This window comes from Citrus clementina, unplaced genomic scaffold (genome assembly GCF_000493195.1).
Source record: "Citrus clementina cultivar Clemenules unplaced genomic scaffold, Citrus_clementina_v1.0 scaffold_3, whole genome shotgun sequence".
In the NCBI taxonomy this organism is placed as follows: Eukaryota; Viridiplantae; Streptophyta; class Magnoliopsida; order Sapindales; family Rutaceae; genus Citrus; species Citrus x clementina.
Window position 1 is genome coordinate 5,357,596 of NW_006262339.1, and position 18,812 is coordinate 5,376,407.

At 36.3% G+C, this 18,812-nt stretch overlaps 3 protein-coding genes and 1 pseudogene across 3 annotated transcripts; all 4 read left to right on the forward strand.

Annotated features, from left to right (window-relative positions):
- The first annotated feature begins 2,065 nt into the window (after positions 1-2,065).
- On the forward strand, positions 2,066-4,840 carry LOC18047107 (transcription factor KUA1). The gene is made up of 3 exons (XM_006440199.2): positions 2,066-2,786; positions 3,494-3,702; positions 4,052-4,840. The coding sequence occupies exons 1-3, from the start codon at positions 2,504-2,506 to the stop codon at positions 4,559-4,561; spliced, it is 1,002 nt and encodes a 333-aa protein (XP_006440262.1). The 5' UTR covers positions 2,066-2,503; the 3' UTR covers positions 4,562-4,840.
- Positions 4,841-5,198: 358 nt separating this feature from the next.
- Positions 5,199-7,777, forward strand: LOC18047108 (O-fucosyltransferase 30). The gene is made up of 2 exons (XM_006440200.2): positions 5,199-6,202; positions 6,318-7,777. The coding sequence occupies exons 1-2, from the start codon at positions 5,754-5,756 to the stop codon at positions 7,357-7,359; spliced, it is 1,491 nt and encodes a 496-aa protein (XP_006440263.1). The 5' UTR covers positions 5,199-5,753; the 3' UTR covers positions 7,360-7,777.
- Positions 7,778-10,811: 3,034 nt separating this feature from the next.
- Positions 10,812-16,960, forward strand: LOC18047109 (peroxisomal acyl-coenzyme A oxidase 1). The gene is made up of 14 exons (XM_006440201.2): positions 10,812-11,069; positions 11,451-11,559; positions 11,669-11,730; positions 11,918-12,127; positions 12,428-12,515; positions 12,596-12,758; positions 13,099-13,297; positions 13,793-13,990; positions 14,891-15,022; positions 15,195-15,315; positions 15,616-15,726; positions 15,810-15,879; positions 16,179-16,362; positions 16,466-16,960. The coding sequence occupies exons 1-14, from the start codon at positions 10,932-10,934 to the stop codon at positions 16,673-16,675; spliced, it is 1,995 nt and encodes a 664-aa protein (XP_006440264.1). The 5' UTR covers positions 10,812-10,931; the 3' UTR covers positions 16,676-16,960.
- Positions 16,961-17,134: 174 nt separating this feature from the next.
- On the forward strand, positions 17,135-18,812 carry LOC18047110 (annotated as a pseudogene).

Below are 18,812 nucleotides of genomic sequence, written 5' to 3' on the forward strand. Positions count from 1 at the left end.
ACAAATAATAATAAGGTTAAATAAAAGTGAAATTGAGTGTTTACCTTGCAAAATAAGAGAGTAGATGGAGAATACACAATTGCAAGGTAGAGAAAGAGATTCGTGAATGGTATTTTTGAGTTTTTTTTTTTTTAATGGTGAATTTATTTTTTAAAATGAGTTCAGAGAGTAATTTGATGGGTTTAAAACGCTCCATCCTTAAAACAATAATCAAATGTGAAATTAAATTATATATGCCCAAGTAAAACTTAGTGTTCGATATCAAATTTTATTACAATGACATTTCAAAAACAAATTACAATAACAAAATGGATTCATCAAAAGGCGGTGTTACCATGTATGATGATGATCTTTAGTTACATTTAGTATTATATATATATATATATTAGGGAGCCCCTAAGTTATATGTAATGTAACTTACACTCACTCACATAAACAGTGGGTGGTATGGGGCTCACTCAGTATTCGTGTGAGTAGTGTGAGTTACAATACATGTAACTTAGCACTTGCCTATATTTTATATTTTTAATGATTGATCATATGCTTCATCTTAATAGCTTGAACTTAAATTGCATGTATTTGAGAGTAAATCTCTCCTATATTTGCAAGTAGGGATTTAAGATGCTTTATGAGTGTAGTTATATGGTAATCATTTATTATAATACTTTATTATTTTAAATCACTTGCATTTTCTTAACAACATTCGATCACTCGGAAGCAAAATTATAATTTTTGTATAATATTAAACAAATAGAGGTGAGATATGTAATCCTTATTTTCTCAAAATTTGAACTCGAGCTCGCATTGTTAAGTAAATAAAACTATTTGAAAACTATTTTGAGAAGCTTATTAAAACAATTACCTTCTAAGAAATGTGAAGCCAATAGGGGTAGGTGTCCCGTTCGTTTTTTCTTTTAAAAACTTTTAAATCTCAACCAAAAGTTTTATTTGCCCCCAATAAGACATTTGATTTATCCCCCGACAATTTTGAGTAATATACAAAAATGTATGCTCAAAATTAAATGTTCGTCGTGAAATTCACTTTAAATAAGTACATTAAATATAAAATTATTTGAAAAATATTTGAGAAAAATCAAATCCTTTAAAGTAAAATAAAATTTTGTCCCCTATTGAATTTGGAATCTGGTTGCGAACTTTAAGCTTATATTTTTCTATGTATCTCATATTAATCTAATTTGCTTAAAATGCGATATTAAAATTATTTGTTGAAGTACTCTTTATACTCGTTCTTCTTCATCAAAGACCATTTAATATACACTATTATCACCATCAATTTGATTTTTTTTTTTTAATGACAATCACTTATTTAACTTTAAAATGTATGCATAATAGTGATAATGTTATACGATATTATTATTAAGTTTTAGCATGAGTTAAATCACTACAAATAGAATGTGTCACTTTATACATCATTAAATATTTAATGATGCATTCACAGAATTGCATCATTAAATACATCATTAAATATTGTGGGGGCTAAATGTTCTTAATAGGTAAAAATCATTCTCTCTTGCGAAATGCGAGTGGAGTATGGATATCCCTCCTCTGTGAGGGGTTATTTATCTGAGCATGTACTTCACATAATTTAATGTAATAATATAAGTCTCAATTATATATATCTGATTGTAATTATCAGTATAATATATCTGTTATAATAGCAGTTGTTGTAAATATATGTGTAATGCAGTAATCTGATGTTTAATCAGTATTCAAAAAAAAAAAATTCTTGCATTCTAATTTTATTCTTGTTCAAAAAAGTAATTAAATTTTTTTTTTGAAGGACAAAAAGATAATTTAATTGAGTTAACTCTGATAGTGAAAGTAAGAGATCAATAGAATGGATTGACTATATTATCTCCCCCAACAATTTTGGGGAGAAAATCATTTAATTAGTGCACACATAATCTGAATCCTAAGTGATTACGTGTCATCTCGGAAAGAAAATAGTAATTTCACGTATTCCCAAATCCCCCATTTTTCAATTATTGTCTTATCTAAAAGATTTTTAGATTATTAGAAAAGAAAAAATTTTCTAGCCCGTCACGCATATCGTGGATTTGATGCAGAATTGTTGTGGCAGGAGGTCAATCGTTTGTAAGGGAAGGGAAGCATCATCAAACGCGAAATCACCAGTCCAAACAAATGTTGACTAAAAAGAAAATCGAACGACCAGAACACAAACTCCCAACTCGAGCTGCGAAGCACGCAATCATCGCCTCCCCTCATATCCTTAAATAAAGTGCCAAGTCCCTAACCTAACATATCACTGCCTACAGTCGTCGTTATAAAAGCACGTATCGTTCTTCGAGTTCTTACTACCCCCTATCTCCCATCCGTGGGATTATAAGGACGGCCCGTGCTCGGGTATTGTAATGATTCGGACCCTCCAGATCCCAATCCGAATTGCCGTGTTGTACTAACTCTCACGGCAGAGCGCAACCCCGAACCTAATCCAATCCGGCTCGCCGATTCCGAACAGAAAATGACGCGGCGCTGCTCGCATTGCAGCCACAACGGCCACAACTCTCGGACCTGCCCCAACCGCGGGGTCAAGATCTTCGGGGTCCGATTGACCGACGGCTCAATCCGGAAGAGTGCTAGTATGGGCAATCTCAGCCACTACGCCGGTTCGACTTCGGGTCATAATAACAATAACGCGTCAAACACTCCTGATTCGCCCGGTGAGACGCCGGATCATCATGCTGACGGGTATGCGTCGGAAGATTTCGTTCCCGGGTCATCGTCGAGTCGCGAACGCAAGAAAGGTTGAATTATTTATTTATTCATTCGTTTGAGTTTTCGGTTGTTTACCTACTACTTTGAAATCTCTGTGTAATTTTAAGCTTAATTTCGGTGTTTTTCCAGTTGTCTTCACTGTAATTTTGGTGTTAAAATATTCTAGTATTATAAAATTAGGTCATAGAGTTCGGGCCTGGAGGAGCTTGAAAATTCGATTTCAAGGGTCATTCACGCTCATCTCTGGATAGCTAGCAACTAGCGTGATGGTGGTTTTGTAGTTTGATGTCTGCTTGGGTGTTGTTACTGTTTAATTTCTTGGATAATAACACAGTATGGAATTTGTTATTGAACTGGAATTAGAGACGGTTTAGGAGAAAATTAAGGACTAGCGTCTTTGTTCCAACCAGAAAGGAATATGATTTTAATTGAATTTTATGCTATTGATTCGTGTTACCATGTCAAAATTCTGATATTCTGATGAGAGCATCTTTTTGTCAGCTATGCCAATTTAGGTTTATTATCTATTGATCACTTAGATGCTGTTTAAGATAGAGGAATGGAATTAGAAAACTGATTGTTCAGTACAAAAAATGTTTAAGATGGGAGCATGATGCTCTGGATTACCTTTAGATTCCAGAGGTATTGCAGGAGCCCATTAGGATCATACAATTGTATGTTATCTGCCTTGAATGTCCTGTTTTTCTTCTGAATAGCTTATAATTTTGTTCTGCAGGTGTTCCATGGACTGAAGAGGAGCATAGGATGTTTTTACTTGGTTTGCAGAAGCTGGGGAAAGGTGATTGGCGTGGAATTGCACGCAATTATGTTGTATCTAGAACACCTACTCAAGTTGCCAGCCATGCTCAAAAATATTTTATCAGGCAAAGCAATGTGTCTAGGAGAAAAAGACGGTCCAGCCTATTTGATATTGTTGCAGATGAAGTTAGTACTCTCTCTGAAACCTTATTTTTGATTGGCTTTTCGACCTCAAATCTTCTGCAAATGCATGTGCATGTTTTTTGACAGTTAAAAGTCTGGTGGTAAAAAATTCCACTATTTCTGGACAATATTAATAGTAAATTTACTTCAGATGAGAAATTGTCTTTTGGCTAATTTATGGGGATCTGTCACCATGTGCATTTTGTTATTTGTTGGACCCGTCAAAGCAGAAGCTGGTTTCTTCCCCTGGGCTTGACTGTTAATGCATGCTCATTTTTGCAATTGTTTATGCTTTTAAAATCATTCCCCTAATGTTTGTTAACTATTCTTGGTGTGTATCACTTATGTGCAGCCACTCGACACTCCAGCTGCATCACAGGACTTGTTTTCTGCCAACCATACGCAGGGTGAAACACAAAGCAACAACCCACTGCCTGCTCCTCCTGCTTTGGATGAAGAATGTGAATCAATGGATTCTACCAACTCCAATGATGGAGAGCCGGCCCCTCCGAAGCCGGAAAACTCACAGTCCTGTATCCCAATGGTGTATCCTGCTGCTTATGTCTCACCATTCTTTCCATTTACTTATCCATATTGGTCGGCGTACAACACAGAGCCAACACAGAAGGAAACACATGAAGTGCTGAAGCCTACAGCAGTACATTCAAAGAGTCCTATAAATGTTGATGAACTGGTTGGCATGTCGAAACTGTGTTTGGGAGAATCTATTGGTCAGAATGGTCCATCTTCTCTCTCATTGAAACTTGATGAAGGGTCGTCTAGGCAGTCAGCCTTCCATGCTAATCCAGCCTCTGGCAGCTCTGGAATGAATTCAAGCGGCAGTCCTATTCATGCACTCTAATGATGCCTTTTGCTTGGAGTGATGGTGTTTGTTAGCTCAATGCCGATGAGCTCAACAATTTTACTGTTAATACAAAGACTAATAATGTGATGTGGGATTCGGGTCGGGTCATATACCTATGTGGAATACCTTAATAAGGTGGTTTGTTGGTGTCATTAACTTAATTCAGTTGTTAGCTTGTAGGTGGTTGTAGCATCTCGCTAGAAATTATTTTAAGCTTTAACAATTTGTGTTTGCCTTAAAATATTAATTCGATTCATTTGGCTTATGTTGATCAAGCGTCCTGTTTGCAGTCACTGTAACCAATGAGCAACGCATCGGGTTCGGGTAATAGCTGTTGTGGGTCGCTGCCCACTGGGTTGCCATGAGTAAAGAAGGCTTTTTCAGGTAGATTAGAGCTCTGATTGTTTGGCCAAATAATCGAGGAAGGTGAATAAAATTGATATTAAAAATTATTGGATGCCTTGCATAAATTTCATTACTGCGTCACTTCACCGCCACGATGTACCCGACTTTTAAAGGATAAGCAATAACCCATCACAAAAAAAAAAAAAAAAAGAAGAAATAATAATAAGACAAGACATAATGAATTTATTTACAAAGTCTTTTAAGTTTACTCTTCATTTTTTTAAAATATTTTTTCTACGAGGGGGTGGATAAAATTTAAATTTATTTTGTAATCTCTTACCTTTTCTAAAAATCAAACCCAAGTAACCGGCCAAATAAAATTACTTGCAAAAATCAAATATTATAAATTAGGATAAGAAACCTTCCAGCACTTTCTAGACATAATGGAATGAAATAATTCCTTTTTGAATCTTCACTTCTAGGCATGATTTGCATGGTGTTAAATCTTGCCGCTTGTGTTCTAGCCAAGTTAGCTTTTATAGTTATTCAGGCTCGGTTGTGTGGCTGGATACTTTCCCAGCTGAATTTTTTTTTTTTTTTCCCTTTGTTTGAATTTTTTATGTACCTTTTTAAGTTTTAACTATGGTTACGAATGAAGCCCTGCTATATATTATTATGAATAATTAAAAATGAAAAAAAAAAAAAAAAGCGAAATCTCTTTTTGGGCTGCTCTTTCTTTCAGCCATTTATTATATACATCAACCCGGGCCTAGATGACTGAGTAAGAAGCCCAGTACACCTACGCCGTAAGGGGGAGCAAATCCCAGAAACTGAAAGCAGAAACATGAAGAACATTTTCACTCTCTCAAAGCCCCCAAAACCGTGGGGCGGCAGGAGAAAATCCCAACACCGATCCCCATTCTTATTCCTCTCAATCACAATCTTCACATTTCTCCTCCTCTTCATTGCCTACAATCACATCCCCGAATCTCTCCTTTCACTCTCATCCAAAACCCTAGATCCCAAATTCTCACAATGCCATACCACCAAAGCCATAAGCCCAGATAAAAAATTCTTCTTGTATGCCCCACACAGTGGATTCAGCAACCAACTTGGAGAATTTAAGAATGCGATCCTAATGGCGGGAATTCTGAACCGGACCTTGATTGTCCCTCCGGTTCTTGATCACCATGCCGTTGCTCTCGGTAGTTGCCCTAAGTTTAGGGTACAGAGTCCTAATCAGATGCGAATCTCAGTCTGGCATCACGCGATCGAGCTTCTTCGAAGTGGAAGGTAACTTCTTTTTTGTCGCTTTGTGTGCAGTCGTGAATTTGTATAGGCTATTTAAATGATTGTTGATTCTTAAGCTCTAGTAAAATATTTAGCCATATCTTTTGCTTTTGTTCAGGTATGTCTCCATGGCTGACATTATTGATATTTCGTCTTTGGTATCTTCTTCCATGGTTAAAGTCCTAGATTTTCGGCGTTTTGCATCTTTATGGTGTGGTTTGGATGTAGATTTGGCTTGCTTGATTAGCTTAAACACGCAACCATCTTTGTTGGATAGGCTTAGGCAATGTGTATCTATGTTATCTGGGCTTAATGGCAATGTAGATGGGTGTTTTTTTGCTGTTGATGATGATTGTAGAACCACCGTTTGGACATATCAAAGTGGTGATGAAGATGGTGTATTAGATCCATTCCAACCTGATGAACAACTCAAGAAAAAGAAGAAAGTTTCTTATGTTAGGAGGCGTCGAGATGTATACAAGGCTTTGGGATCAGGTTCTAAAGCTGACTCGGCCACTATTCTGGCATTTGGAACCCTTTTTACGGCCCCATACAAAGGCTCCCAGCTCTATATTGATATCAATGCGGCTCCAAGAGATCAAAGGATACAATCTTTAATTGAAAACATTGAATTTATTCCATTTGTCCCAGAAATATTGAGTGCCGGAAAGAAGTATGCTTTCGAGACCATTAAGGCTCCTTTTCTTTGTGCACAGCTCAGATTGTTAGATGGGCAATTCAAGAACCACTGGAAAGCTACTTTTTTGCGCTTGAAGGAAAAATTAGATTCCTTAAGGCAAAAGGGTCCTCAACCTATTAATATTTTTGTGATGACTGATCTTCCTGTAACTAACTGGACTGGAAATTACCTGGGGGATTTAGCGAAGGATACAGATTCTTTTAAGTTGTATTTTCTGAGAAAAGAAGATGAGTTGCTTGCACAAACAGCTCAGAAACTTGCAACTGCAGGACATGGCTTGAGGTATGGAGTAACTGGGATGGAGAAGCCTTGCCCTCAGAGATTTTCTGATGTTCTTTTGTTCATAGAGCAAACTGTTTGCAGCTGTGCTACAGTTGGTTTTGTTGGGACTGCTGGCTCAACTCTTGCAGAGAGTATAGAACTGATGAGAAAATTTGATGTATGTTCCACTCAAAATTGACTGCCCCTGGCTCGGGATCTTTGTTGATTTTAGTTCTTTGAAAGCATTGTGTTTAGGAGATCAAAATTGGACTCCTGAATGGGATTTTCTTCCCACCATGCAAGCATTGAACAAATATGTGCCTTGGTTGATTTTCTCTGCCTTTGAAGCAAGTTGGGCATTGCAATTTTCTTCGATCATCCTTTTTCCATGGTTCTGAATGATCCAGCTGATCTTGCCAGATTGAAGGAAAATATTTTGGCTGGTGTCTTGTTTAGGGAAATATCATGTTTAGGTCTAACGGTGAAGGGCCAGCTTGATTCCTTGGCGCTCAAGTTTTACCTTGGTGAGAAAGCACTCTTCTGATTCTCTGTAGATTGTAAATTTGTAATGTTATATAATCCAATTGTTTTAATACACTATTACACTCTTTAAATTGCAATATAAACCAAGTTATACTGCTGATTTACAATGATCTGTGTTAACTTCAGTTTGCGGTCTTAAACAAAACAAAGTTGATCCCTATCCCATTGGGCTTAGGGGTGGGCAAATTCGGTTTGGATCGGTTTGGGACATATTCTCAAACCGATCCAAACTTATCGGTTTGAACTATTTTCAAACCGATATCAACCTAAAATTTTTTCAAACCGAACCGGTTTGGATCCGGTTTGAACTTATTAGCTAAAACCCCATTTCTTTTATATTATTTTACCTAAATTATTTGTTATTTTTTTGTGTCCGTAATCCAAATTGATACCTCTTTTATATTATTCATATCTACTTTGATATCTACATAATAATTTAAAGATACATCCATACAAGTTTACATCATAATACATCATAATAAACAAGTTCTTAACCTGTTCATTCAAAACAAACTCACAAAATAAAAATAAACTTGAACAATATTTGACAATTAAAATATTGTGCATCTTGTCCGTCAAAACTTATGGCTCAATTATTTTTAATTTGTCAAAATCTGCATAAAATGATAAATATAATTAGTTAGATTGCTTAACTTAGAATATAATGTAATTATATAATATTTCTGGATTGGATCGGTTTGAATCGGTTTGGAATCCTTCCAAACCGAAATCCAAATCGAGTGATGTCGGTTTGCAATCCAATAAATCGAAACCAGTTTTTTTACTAATGAAACCGATCCAAATGGTCGGTTTGGATCGGTTCGGTTAAAATATGCCCACCCCTAATTGGGCTATTCCTCCCCCCTCCCCCATTTTCTACCTTTTAAATTTTTAAACAATCTGGTAAAATAGGTGAAATACCATTTTCCATTTGTGTTTCCTTGCTCCTTGTTGATTTGATTTGTCATTTGATTAGAATGTGTTAAATTTCAAAGTTTTTAACCTATTCAAATTTTCAGTTGTAGAAAGTAGAATCCAAAAGAGTAAAATAAACAATTAAATTTAGAAGTTTTGATCTAGCCAAATATTGCCCGATAGATAATAAACATTTGAAAGCAGTCCAAACTTGCATCCTTTGGGATGCTTAAGGCTACAACTGGCAAAACGGGTGATTGAATCGTGCTAATTTTAAATTAATTTAAGCATATTTTAATAGAAATATGAATTAGTTTTGGTAAACTATTTAATCACATCATAGACTCATAGGTCAAAAAATTAAACTCTAATTCAGCATGAGAAAATTTATGTGTTGATTTAGACACTATTTATTTAATAATTTTGTTAATTTTCACGATTTATATTTATTTATTCATATTATGTTTATGTTAAGTAAATTGGTCGTGTCAAATTTTGTCGACTCAGCTGTAGGCTAACAATTGACAAGAAAAGAAAAGAAATAATAGTAATGAGATCAATCTATAGTAATTATTCAATCTATTACCATAGACAATTTGATAAATCATTAAGATCTTGCTGACATGCTGGGAGAAAACAAGTGTTCGAGGTCCACCAAAAACAAACCATGGTTGTTCGTTTGCTTTAGAATTAAAGAGAAGTCGAATTCATTCATTTAGTATTTTATGGATACAGGATAAATGCATGAGAATTTCAATTTGCCATTCTATTTAAGAGAAGTTGTTGATCCACGACAGCATATCCGGATTCCGGAATAGAGCGAGGAGCGTGGTCCGCTCATACGGGTATGGGGACACATCATTGCTCGAGCATTTATATAGATAGATTTACATTCAAATTTTTTATAATATAAAATAAAAGCATTCAAGTCACGTTCTTTTCTCAAACACAAAGGAAATAAAAAATAAAAAAATCCGTAAATAATTGCTTTAATTGAGCCCTAGCATACATTATGGAGATTGCCAACGAACAGAGCGATTGATCAGAGGGAATTGGAGCCGACGCAAGCATGCGATTTCATCAAGACAAGGCCCGAGCCAAATTTCCTTAATTATTTTGGAAGTCAAAATTCGGGTTTACCGACAAAACAAAGCAAGAGCAATAGCGATAACAGATGTATCTTATTAGGAAAGGAAAATTATACTTAAAAAAAAAAAAAAAGGAAAGGAAAGGAAAATTATAATTTCCATAATTTAAAAGCTTTCTGAATAAAAAAAATAATAATAATGATTCTTATCCTAACTTAATTTTTGTCTGAATCATTGTTATACTTAACTCCCTTCTAAATTTTAATTTTATAAATTTACATATAAACCCTTACCCATATATATATATATATATATATACATATATAGAGGTATCTTCACTTTAATAAAATGATGGTGTATATAAAAATACGAAAATATCATAGATTTTAATATATTAAATATTATATTTTTTATTTGTTAGTAGTATTTTTACTTTATTAAAATAAAAAATGTCCTCTCCGGAAAGATTAATATATGTATATATAGACTATATATATATATATATATTATAGATTTTAATATATTAAATACTATATTCTTTTTATCTGTTAATATATTAAAATTTACATTTTTTAATCTGTCAGTAATATTTTTATTTTATTAAAACAAACATGTCCTCGCCGAAAGATTAATATATGTATGTATAGACTAACTTTTGCTACGGCTGAGATGGTTCCTTTAACCAAGTCACTGCCTATGAGTCATCGGCACATTCTTGAATAGGCACACAGTTAGAGCTCCGATTTCTCACACTGATTGTGAGTTTACGGTTTCATGTTTTATTTCACTCTCCGATGAAGGTTCTTGTCCCCCTTCCCTCACAGTACTACGTCTACATGGCATCGGCCATCCAGTAGTATCTAGCCCATAGCCGTACATTACACATATATAACTTTTCCGACCACGGAACAAGGACAAAAAGACACAGAAAAATAAACATTCAATGTCAAAAGAAGCCCAAATAAGCACGTGCTGTGAAATGTGAATATCGCATCGAAAAAGGGGAAAAGGAAATGAAAACGTGTATGAGCAACGGCAGCAAGTCAGCAACCTTATCAATTCATAATTAACTGGTGGTCCCTTTCCTATAAATAAGCTCTGGGTGGTTAGTTAAACGCCATTCGGAACAAATAAGCTATAACAGAAGAGGAGCTTTCCTTTTGCAAGTTGTAATCGATCAATAATTATATATATTTATTTTTTATCTGAATCAAATCGATCGATCATGGACGGGGTTGATCAGCTTGCTCCTGAGAGGAAGAAGGCACAGTTCGATGTCGACGAGATGAAGATCGTGTGGGCCGGCTCCCGCCACGCCTTCCAAGTCTCCGATCGGATTGCTCGCCTCGTCGCCTCCGATCCTGTATATATTTCTATAAAAAATATAAAAATAAAAACTCTATTCTAGTTTCTTCTATATACCCTTTTAGTTTCTGTTAATGATATTAATTTTCTGTTATCGTTACTGCCTTGGAAATTATGGCATTGAGATCCGCTCAGTTGAATTGAATTGAATCTAGCTTTTAATTTTTAATTTTCTTTTGTTTAGTGTCATATTTGTAATTTATTTTGGAATGTTCACCGTTAAGAAATTAATCATTGATGGTAGGCTGCTCATATTGTTAAAAAATCTGAAATTTTAATGCTTTTTCATGCTGCTTGAGAAATTTCATGCTGAGGATGCATTCCTTTTTGTGGTTTCTGATGTTTGTTGTTGTGCTTGTTGTGCTTTTGTTGTTGTTAGGCCTTTCGCAAGGATAACAGGGCTATGCTAAGTAGGAAGGAGTTGTTTAAAAACACACTGAGAAAGGCAGCTTATGCATGGAAACGGATCATTGAGCTTCGTCTTAGTGGTGGGTTTAATGAACTTCACACATTAGTGCTGTTCCTTTCAATTGTATGTTAATATTGGCCTGTGATGGATAATAGTGTAAATTAACTTCAAATACTTTATTATTACAGAAGAAGAAGCATCTATGTTAAGGTCTTCTGTGGATGAACCTGCTTTTACGGATCTCCATTGGGTATATTAATCCTTCTTATTGTGGCATTGTAATTACACGCAGTCATGTACACGGGGCTAAGTAACATTAACATATTTGTTGGATGATAAAATTCTGAGTTTCTTTTGTTGCCTTCATTGCAATTTTAATTGTTAATCCTTCAAGGTTTAATTCCTATTTGTCTCCGATATTCCCATTTTCTTGACAGGGAATGTTTGTACCAGCTATTAAAGGACAGGGCACCGATGAGCAGCATCAGAAGTGGTTACCATTAGCATATAAGATGGAAATAATTGGCTGCTATGCGCAAACTGAGCTTGGTCACGGCTCCAATGTTCAGGGGCTTGAAACCACTGCAACTTTTGATCCCCAGACAGATGAATTTGTCGTTCATAGTCCTACGCTTACTTCGAGCAAGGTGAGTAAATGTATAGCATTTACCATACGGTTGGTGAGAGATTGATTCTATTTATATGATACTTACACTATTATCTTCTGCTACTTCAGTAGCTCTTTTACTTTTAAAAAAAAAAGTTTTCTGTTTTCGTTTTGACTTCTCCTTGTACGTGCAAATACTATATGAAATTGGTTAAGAAAAGTAATTTGACTTCTTAACAACTGCATCAATTTTTATGCTGGTACGTTTTTGTCTTCCATTGATTGATCATTCTCTGATAAGGTTCTTATCATTCTCACTTTACTTCGTTGTTGTTATTAGTGGTGGCCCGGTGGATTGGGTAAAGTTTCTACGCATGCTGTTGTTTATGCACGTCTTATTACTGATGGTCAGGACCATGGAGTAAATGGTAAGTACAACATCATTGTTCTGAATTACATGGAAAATGGCCTATTTTCATATTAATTGTGCTAAGGTTATGATTTTCAGGTTTCATTGTACAGCTCCGAAGCTTGGAAGATCACTCACCTCTTCCCGGCATAACCATTGGTGATATTGGAATGAAGTTTGGAAATGGAGCGTATAACACCATGGACAATGGTGTTTTGAGATTTGAACATGTGCGCATCCCTAGGAATCAAATGTTGATGCGGTTGGTTCTCTGTCTCCTCTCCTTCCCTATGTTTAGAAGCTATTAATCTGCATAGACTGCAGAACGAGCAAATTGCTTTAAAAAAATTGTCATTATCTGTGCTAATTTGTCCAATGAGCATCATCAGCATCTTCATCTTCATTGTTGCAAAAAACCTTGATATATTGACTGCCAGAGAACAAGAGTTGTGTTAGTACCCTGCTTCCAAGCATACACACAAATAATAGTATGAAAGTCCATAAGTTGAGTTTATTTCTCCATGGCATAGAAAGTCTATTCTGATTGTCATCATAATTTTTATTTAGAAATAGCAATTTGAAGTTTGTTTCAATCATCTCAGGGTTTCACAGGTAACAAGGGAAGGGAAGTATGTGCAATCTAATGTACCGAGGCAGTTGCTTTATGGCACAATGGTGTATGTACGACAAACAATAGTAGCTGATGCTTCCTGTGCCTTATCACGGGCTGTTTGCATTGCTACAAGGTATAGTGCTGTCCGTAGACAATTTGGTTCAAAGAATGGTGGCCCCGAGACCCAGGTATTGCTACAGAACCCATTCCTTTTTAATATTATTGAGAAATATTTTAATGTTTGGGCAGCAACCTTTTATATGCTTGCGATAAAAAAAATTTCTGGTGATTGGGCATGTGTGATTTAGTTTATATTTTGTTTCCCAATACTATAGGAATTCTAAGCCAGAAGATGTCTATGAAGAAGATCCTAGTGACTCTAATTCGTCTTAGTATTAAACTTTTAGATAATACTAATAGGAGGAAAATCCCAAAAGAAAAATTCACAGCTTTGGGAGCATCCAATTCCTTTTTCTTCAACTTCGATATGTGGCATTGCAGTAATATGTTGAAATATTTCTTTAGATGGCCTTCATAGTGAAAGTCTTCTTGTTTACGAATGTAGCATACAACACAGAGAAAACTGCTTTCAACTGTTTTCACCTTGCTGTCGGTGACCTTTTCTCTGTTTTTCCAATTTGTTACAAAGTACTTTTATTAATATTTCTGCTTCCATGTTCTAGGTGATTGATTACAAAACTCAGCAAAATAGACTCTTCCCATTGCTGGCGTCCGCCTATGCTTTCAGGTTTGTTGGTGAGTGGTTGAAATGGCTTTATACGGATGTGACCCAAAGATTGCAAGCCAATGATTTCTCGACGTTGCCTGAGGCTCATGCATGTACTGCAGGATTGAAGTCTCTGACTACTACTGCCACTGCTGTATGTTACTGAAACTGATCTTGACCCCCTTTTAAATCTTAAATCTTTTAGTAATTTTTTAATTGAATTTATTATTATTAGTTTCTATGATTTGGTTTTCTCTCACTTGCTCTTTGTATGTTCTTACAATAGGTTTCAGCTTACGTTGAATTTACACTTACATGTATACTAAGCCAAACACAGTTGAGTGTAATTGTCAAGTTTCTTAATGTCTACTGGTTTCACTGTATTTGTTAATAACAACATACTGAAGGATCCATATGGCTTCCTTAAACTACTCATTATGAATGTTGAATAAGAGTGCTGAACTAGATTATGTAGTAGTACCGTGACATCCTACATCTCTTGGGAATGATGTGAGTAATGAGCTTAAAAACGGCCGCCCCCACTAACCTGGAAAGAGGCCTTCTGGGTGGACATGGGCCATACTGAGGACAAAACCATGAGAGTGAAGGACATATTTGTGAAACCCAAAGCGGACAATATGTTACAAGTGGGCAGATCGTTTCATGTACACTGAAGATTTGAGACAGTTACATAATCTGCTCCCAATTTTTTTAAAGCACGATTATGGATGAAGTTGGGATGTTCCTGGTGTGGCTTATTTTGGGAGAATTTTTTGAGTTTAGGTTCATTCATTACTGATATACACCACTCGATTCAGGGCTTTTGATCCTATCTGCACTGCTGAATCTAGTATTTGTGCAATAATGTTTCCATTAGTTGTTGGCTAGATGACTGTCAGTTGGCTGGCTTTGTTTTTATGGCCATAGCATTTTATATTTTCGAGATATCTGTTCACCAGCACTTATTTTTAGATATCAAACTTTTTGGGATGCTTTTGAGTCTTTGGAATTTCTTTGGGATGCTTTTGATTCTTTGGAATTTCTTTGGTTGCAGGATGGGATTGAAGAATGTCGAAAATTATGTGGTGGCCACGGTTACTTATGTAGTAGCGGCTTGCCAGAGTTATTTGCAGTTTATGTGCCTGCCTGTACATATGAAGGAGACAATATTGTGCTGCTCTTACAGGTATCGGAATTATTGTTTTAATATCTTTCCCTTTTTAAATTAAGATATATCATGTCTATGCTGTCATAACATATTGATGCTTGGTTTGGTCTACTCTTTGACCCGAACTATCTTAGTGCTGGGATCTTGTTCTTTTAAACTGCTACTAATATCAACAAAATTCTTCTCTTAGGTTGCAAGGTTTCTCATGAAGACCGTATCTCAGCTGGGATCCGGAAATATGCCTGTTGGGACAACAACTTATATGGGACGGGCAGAACAATTGATGCAATGTCATTGTGGCGTCCAAAAAGGTAATATTTCTCTCTCCCTCTCCTCTCAGCCCTTCCAAAGCACTATTGTTGCCTTTTTTCAGTCTATCGTTTATGTTTCATCATCCCTTTGTACCTGAGTTGGCACAACATGACACCATTTGAACATGAGAACTCACCTTTATCACTAAAAATATAAAACCATCGCACCATCAGCTTTTAGATTAACTTAGGATTAATTATCCAATTTCTGGTGTCTTAACACTCGGACAGGTACTCATCCCTGACTCCTACACATGCTAATACTTGCTTTTTTAACCGTGTTTATTTGATGTCTTGCAGCTGAAGATTGGTTAAATCCTTCTGCCATACTGGAGGCCTTTGAAGCAAGGGCTATTAGGATGTCTGTGGCCTGTGCTCAAAACCTGAGCAAGTTTACAAATCAAGAAGAGGGTAATCTTTTCATCCTTGATATAGGTTCTTTAAAACTTTTTAGGCTCAGGGTCTCATGAAGTAAATGTTCTTTCTATATTCAGGTTTTGCGGAACTGGCAGCTGATTTAGTTGAGGCAGCTGTTGCTCATTGCCAGCTAATTGTTGTTTCCAAGTGAGTTCCCTCTTTATCCAATTGAAAAATCCTTAAAAACTTGAAGGGCTTTTTTCTGGACATGACGGTGATATGCTGCAAAGTTATTTGTTGTTGACTGGACACTAAATGAGTTAAATCCCAACATCGATTTTATGTTCAATGCCTTGCACTTATAAGTGAATTGGCAACATCTGCAATGATTCTATATGTTGATGCTGCTCATAAATGAAGTTGAATGCCAAATAATCTCTTGTGACTTCTATACCTCCTTTTAATTTGTGAACTTTGTCTTAAAAAGTGCACACTTCTGTTTTCAGGTTTATTGAGAAATTGCAGCAGGACATACCAGGAAAGGGGGTGAAACCAATTTTGGAGATCTTATGCAACATCTATGCTTTGCATCTTGTTCACAAACATCTAGGTGATTTCGTCTCCACTGGCTGCATTACTGCCAAGCAAGCTTCCCTAGCTAATGAACAGCTAAGATCTTTATATTCCCAGGTATTTACTCGTGTCAAATAATTCAATTATATTTGCTTGCTTGCCTGGTTATAAATGATTGTTACTAGATAAAATTACAATTTTCAATTGATCATGATATTAGGTCCGACCTAATGCTATTGCACTCGTCGATGCGTTTAATTACACCGACCACTATCTTGGCTCGGTCCTTGGACGGTATGATGGAAATGTGTACCCGAAACTCTACGAGGAAGCATGGAAGGATCCTCTAAATGACTCAGTTGTGCCTGATGGCTACCATGAATACATCAGGCCTCTTCTGAAACAACAGCTTCGAAATGCAAGACTCTAAAGAATATGATGAAAGGGTGTGGTGCATACCCAAGTAATTCAAATCGTATACACTTTTTATCCTATCAATAATTTTTGCCAATAAAATTAACATATTGACCACCCACAATAGAATAATATGGGTCTGTGGATACTATCAAGTTGATCCATCAGATCGTTGACGAATTCGGGGTTATTTGTTAGACTTCACGTTATGGAAGAAGATTCTTCATTTGTAGATGGATAAAATGTTTGTAATACGATTTGCTTACGATTTTCTTATTTATGTGCACTATTTTTCGCAATATTTTTATTCTTCATTGATGAAGCTCAAATTAACCAATGATGCTGTGTTATCCTCTTCCACTGCCCGTCAATTTTGATTTGCGGGGGAACAACAATTCCTCAAGTTGAATGTTAATAAGAATCGTCTCGAAAAAGAGCATAGTGGGGGGGGGGGGGGGGGGGGGGGGGACGAAGATCCACAGTCATGTTCGTTTCCCCAGATCATATGTTATGTTATATTATATGTAACGTATACTAATTCCTGAGTTTATCACCTAAAATTAAAAATTACAGCATGTGAAATAATTTAATTGTCATGGCTGACAATTCATAAATTTATTGTATGTTACATTCTATATAATAAAGTCTTAACTCCATTTCCTAATATCCTATGTGCTGAAAAAAGTAGGCAGGGACGCTCTCTTAATCAATTAGCAACCATTTTCTTTACGTCAATATATAACATAGACAAATTTCCATTAATAGGGGTATGGGAAGGTCACATTTAAACACAACAGCATTACTCTCTGTAGAAGACGAACATGCATTTTTCTTTCCCAAAGAGTCATAAAACCAAGCCCGTGTCCCAAAGAGTCGCTTTTTTGTAACCCTTCGTTTGCTTATTTATAGCAATTGAAAAAATAAAACAAAATTCAAACCCCTAAAAAGTAAAAAACCTTTATCATCATGCATCAGTGCACTTGTGATCTAGTTCAAATTAGTTGCTGAAGCATGGCCGAAATAGGAAGCCTCGTAGACCTGTTGCTATTCTACACAGTAGAGAGAGCACTCTTCAACAGAATGGTCGGCACATTGGGCAAAAATCCCCAACAAGTGAAGACGACAATAGCACTTTGGCTCTTGCTAGAGGAGATTGGTTACCACGACTTGATACGAACGATAAATTACCAAAATAACAAAACCATCGAAGCCCTCTTTAACGAGGCATTGCTTTGCCTGGAATACATTCAGCCCGACAAAACAGAACCAGCAGTGTTGCATCACACCCCTGTTTTTGAAGAGACAAAGAACTACAGCCGGGACTTCATGTGCAAGCGATACATGCACATTATGGAAACTGTCTGTGACAAAATATTTGGTGAAAGCGGGGCTATTGAAGTTGATGAGTCAGGGACCAGGCCTGTGCTTAGTAGAGATAGACCCTTTGGCAAGGGTTGTTATGCACACATACCTGAAGCAGCAAGAGAATCAAATTTAAATCCTGAAGCTTCCAAATTTTATCCCGAAGATGTCAGGACCATGTTCTTGACGTTTTCGAGAGGCCATCCTCTAACCCGCGAAGAAATTATCAACTTCTTCATCTCGTAAGAAAAACTGCTTTAATTTGCTCAATTTATTCTCTCACTTGGATTTTGTTGCCTGCTTTTGCGCCGGCGATTGTTGCATTGTATTGTTTTGCAGCAAATGGGGCGACGTGGTGCAAGATGTTTTCATTGAGCGCACTCGTCCGGGGCAAGATCCTCAGTTCGGACGTATTGTTTTTACTACATCAACCGTGATACCTCGGGTTCTAAATGGTCAATCCAGAGCAAAGTTCTTGGTTAATCGTAAGCATTTGTGGGCTCGTATATACATGAACCGCCATGGAGAAAAGAGAAAGAGTCAATCAATGAAGTTTTGAGTTGCAAGTAGCTAGCCGGCTAGCAACAGTAATGTTTGAGTGAGGCATATATATCGCAAACGTAACTACATAAATGGTCGATGTATGCCATATTCTGTAGATACTACAGTGTCATTTTCCTCTGTCATTTTTTGACCAATTCGATCAAACATATTGGTATTTTCTGGCCTTCTAATTACAGCCCCTGGTGCTGGGACGCGGACACTCGATAATACATAATCAAATATACTTG

Bases quoted from the DNA above. Each gene is read 5' to 3' on its own strand.
- LOC18047108 (XM_006440200.2), top strand. From the start codon at position 5,754: ATGAAGAACATTTTCACTCTCTCAAAGCCCCCAAAACCGTGGGGCGGC. The intron at 6,203-6,317 runs GTAACTTCTTTT...GCTTTTGTTCAG, and splicing joins GAGCTTCTTCGAAGTGGAAG to GTATGTCTCCATGGCTGACA.
- LOC18047107 (XM_006440199.2), top strand. From the start codon at position 2,504: ATGACGCGGCGCTGCTCGCATTGCAGCCACAACGGCCACAACTCTCGG. The intron at 2,787-3,493 runs GTTGAATTATTT...TTTGTTCTGCAG, and splicing joins GAGTCGCGAACGCAAGAAAG to GTGTTCCATGGACTGAAGAG. The intron at 3,703-4,051 runs GTTAGTACTCTC...ACTTATGTGCAG, and splicing joins TTGATATTGTTGCAGATGAA to CCACTCGACACTCCAGCTGC.
- LOC18047109 (XM_006440201.2), top strand. From the start codon at position 10,932: ATGGACGGGGTTGATCAGCTTGCTCCTGAGAGGAAGAAGGCACAGTTC. The intron at 12,759-13,098 runs GTTGGTTCTCTG...CAATCATCTCAG, and splicing joins AGGAATCAAATGTTGATGCG to GGTTTCACAGGTAACAAGGG. The intron at 16,363-16,465 runs GTATTTACTCGT...TCATGATATTAG, and splicing joins TAAGATCTTTATATTCCCAG to GTCCGACCTAATGCTATTGC.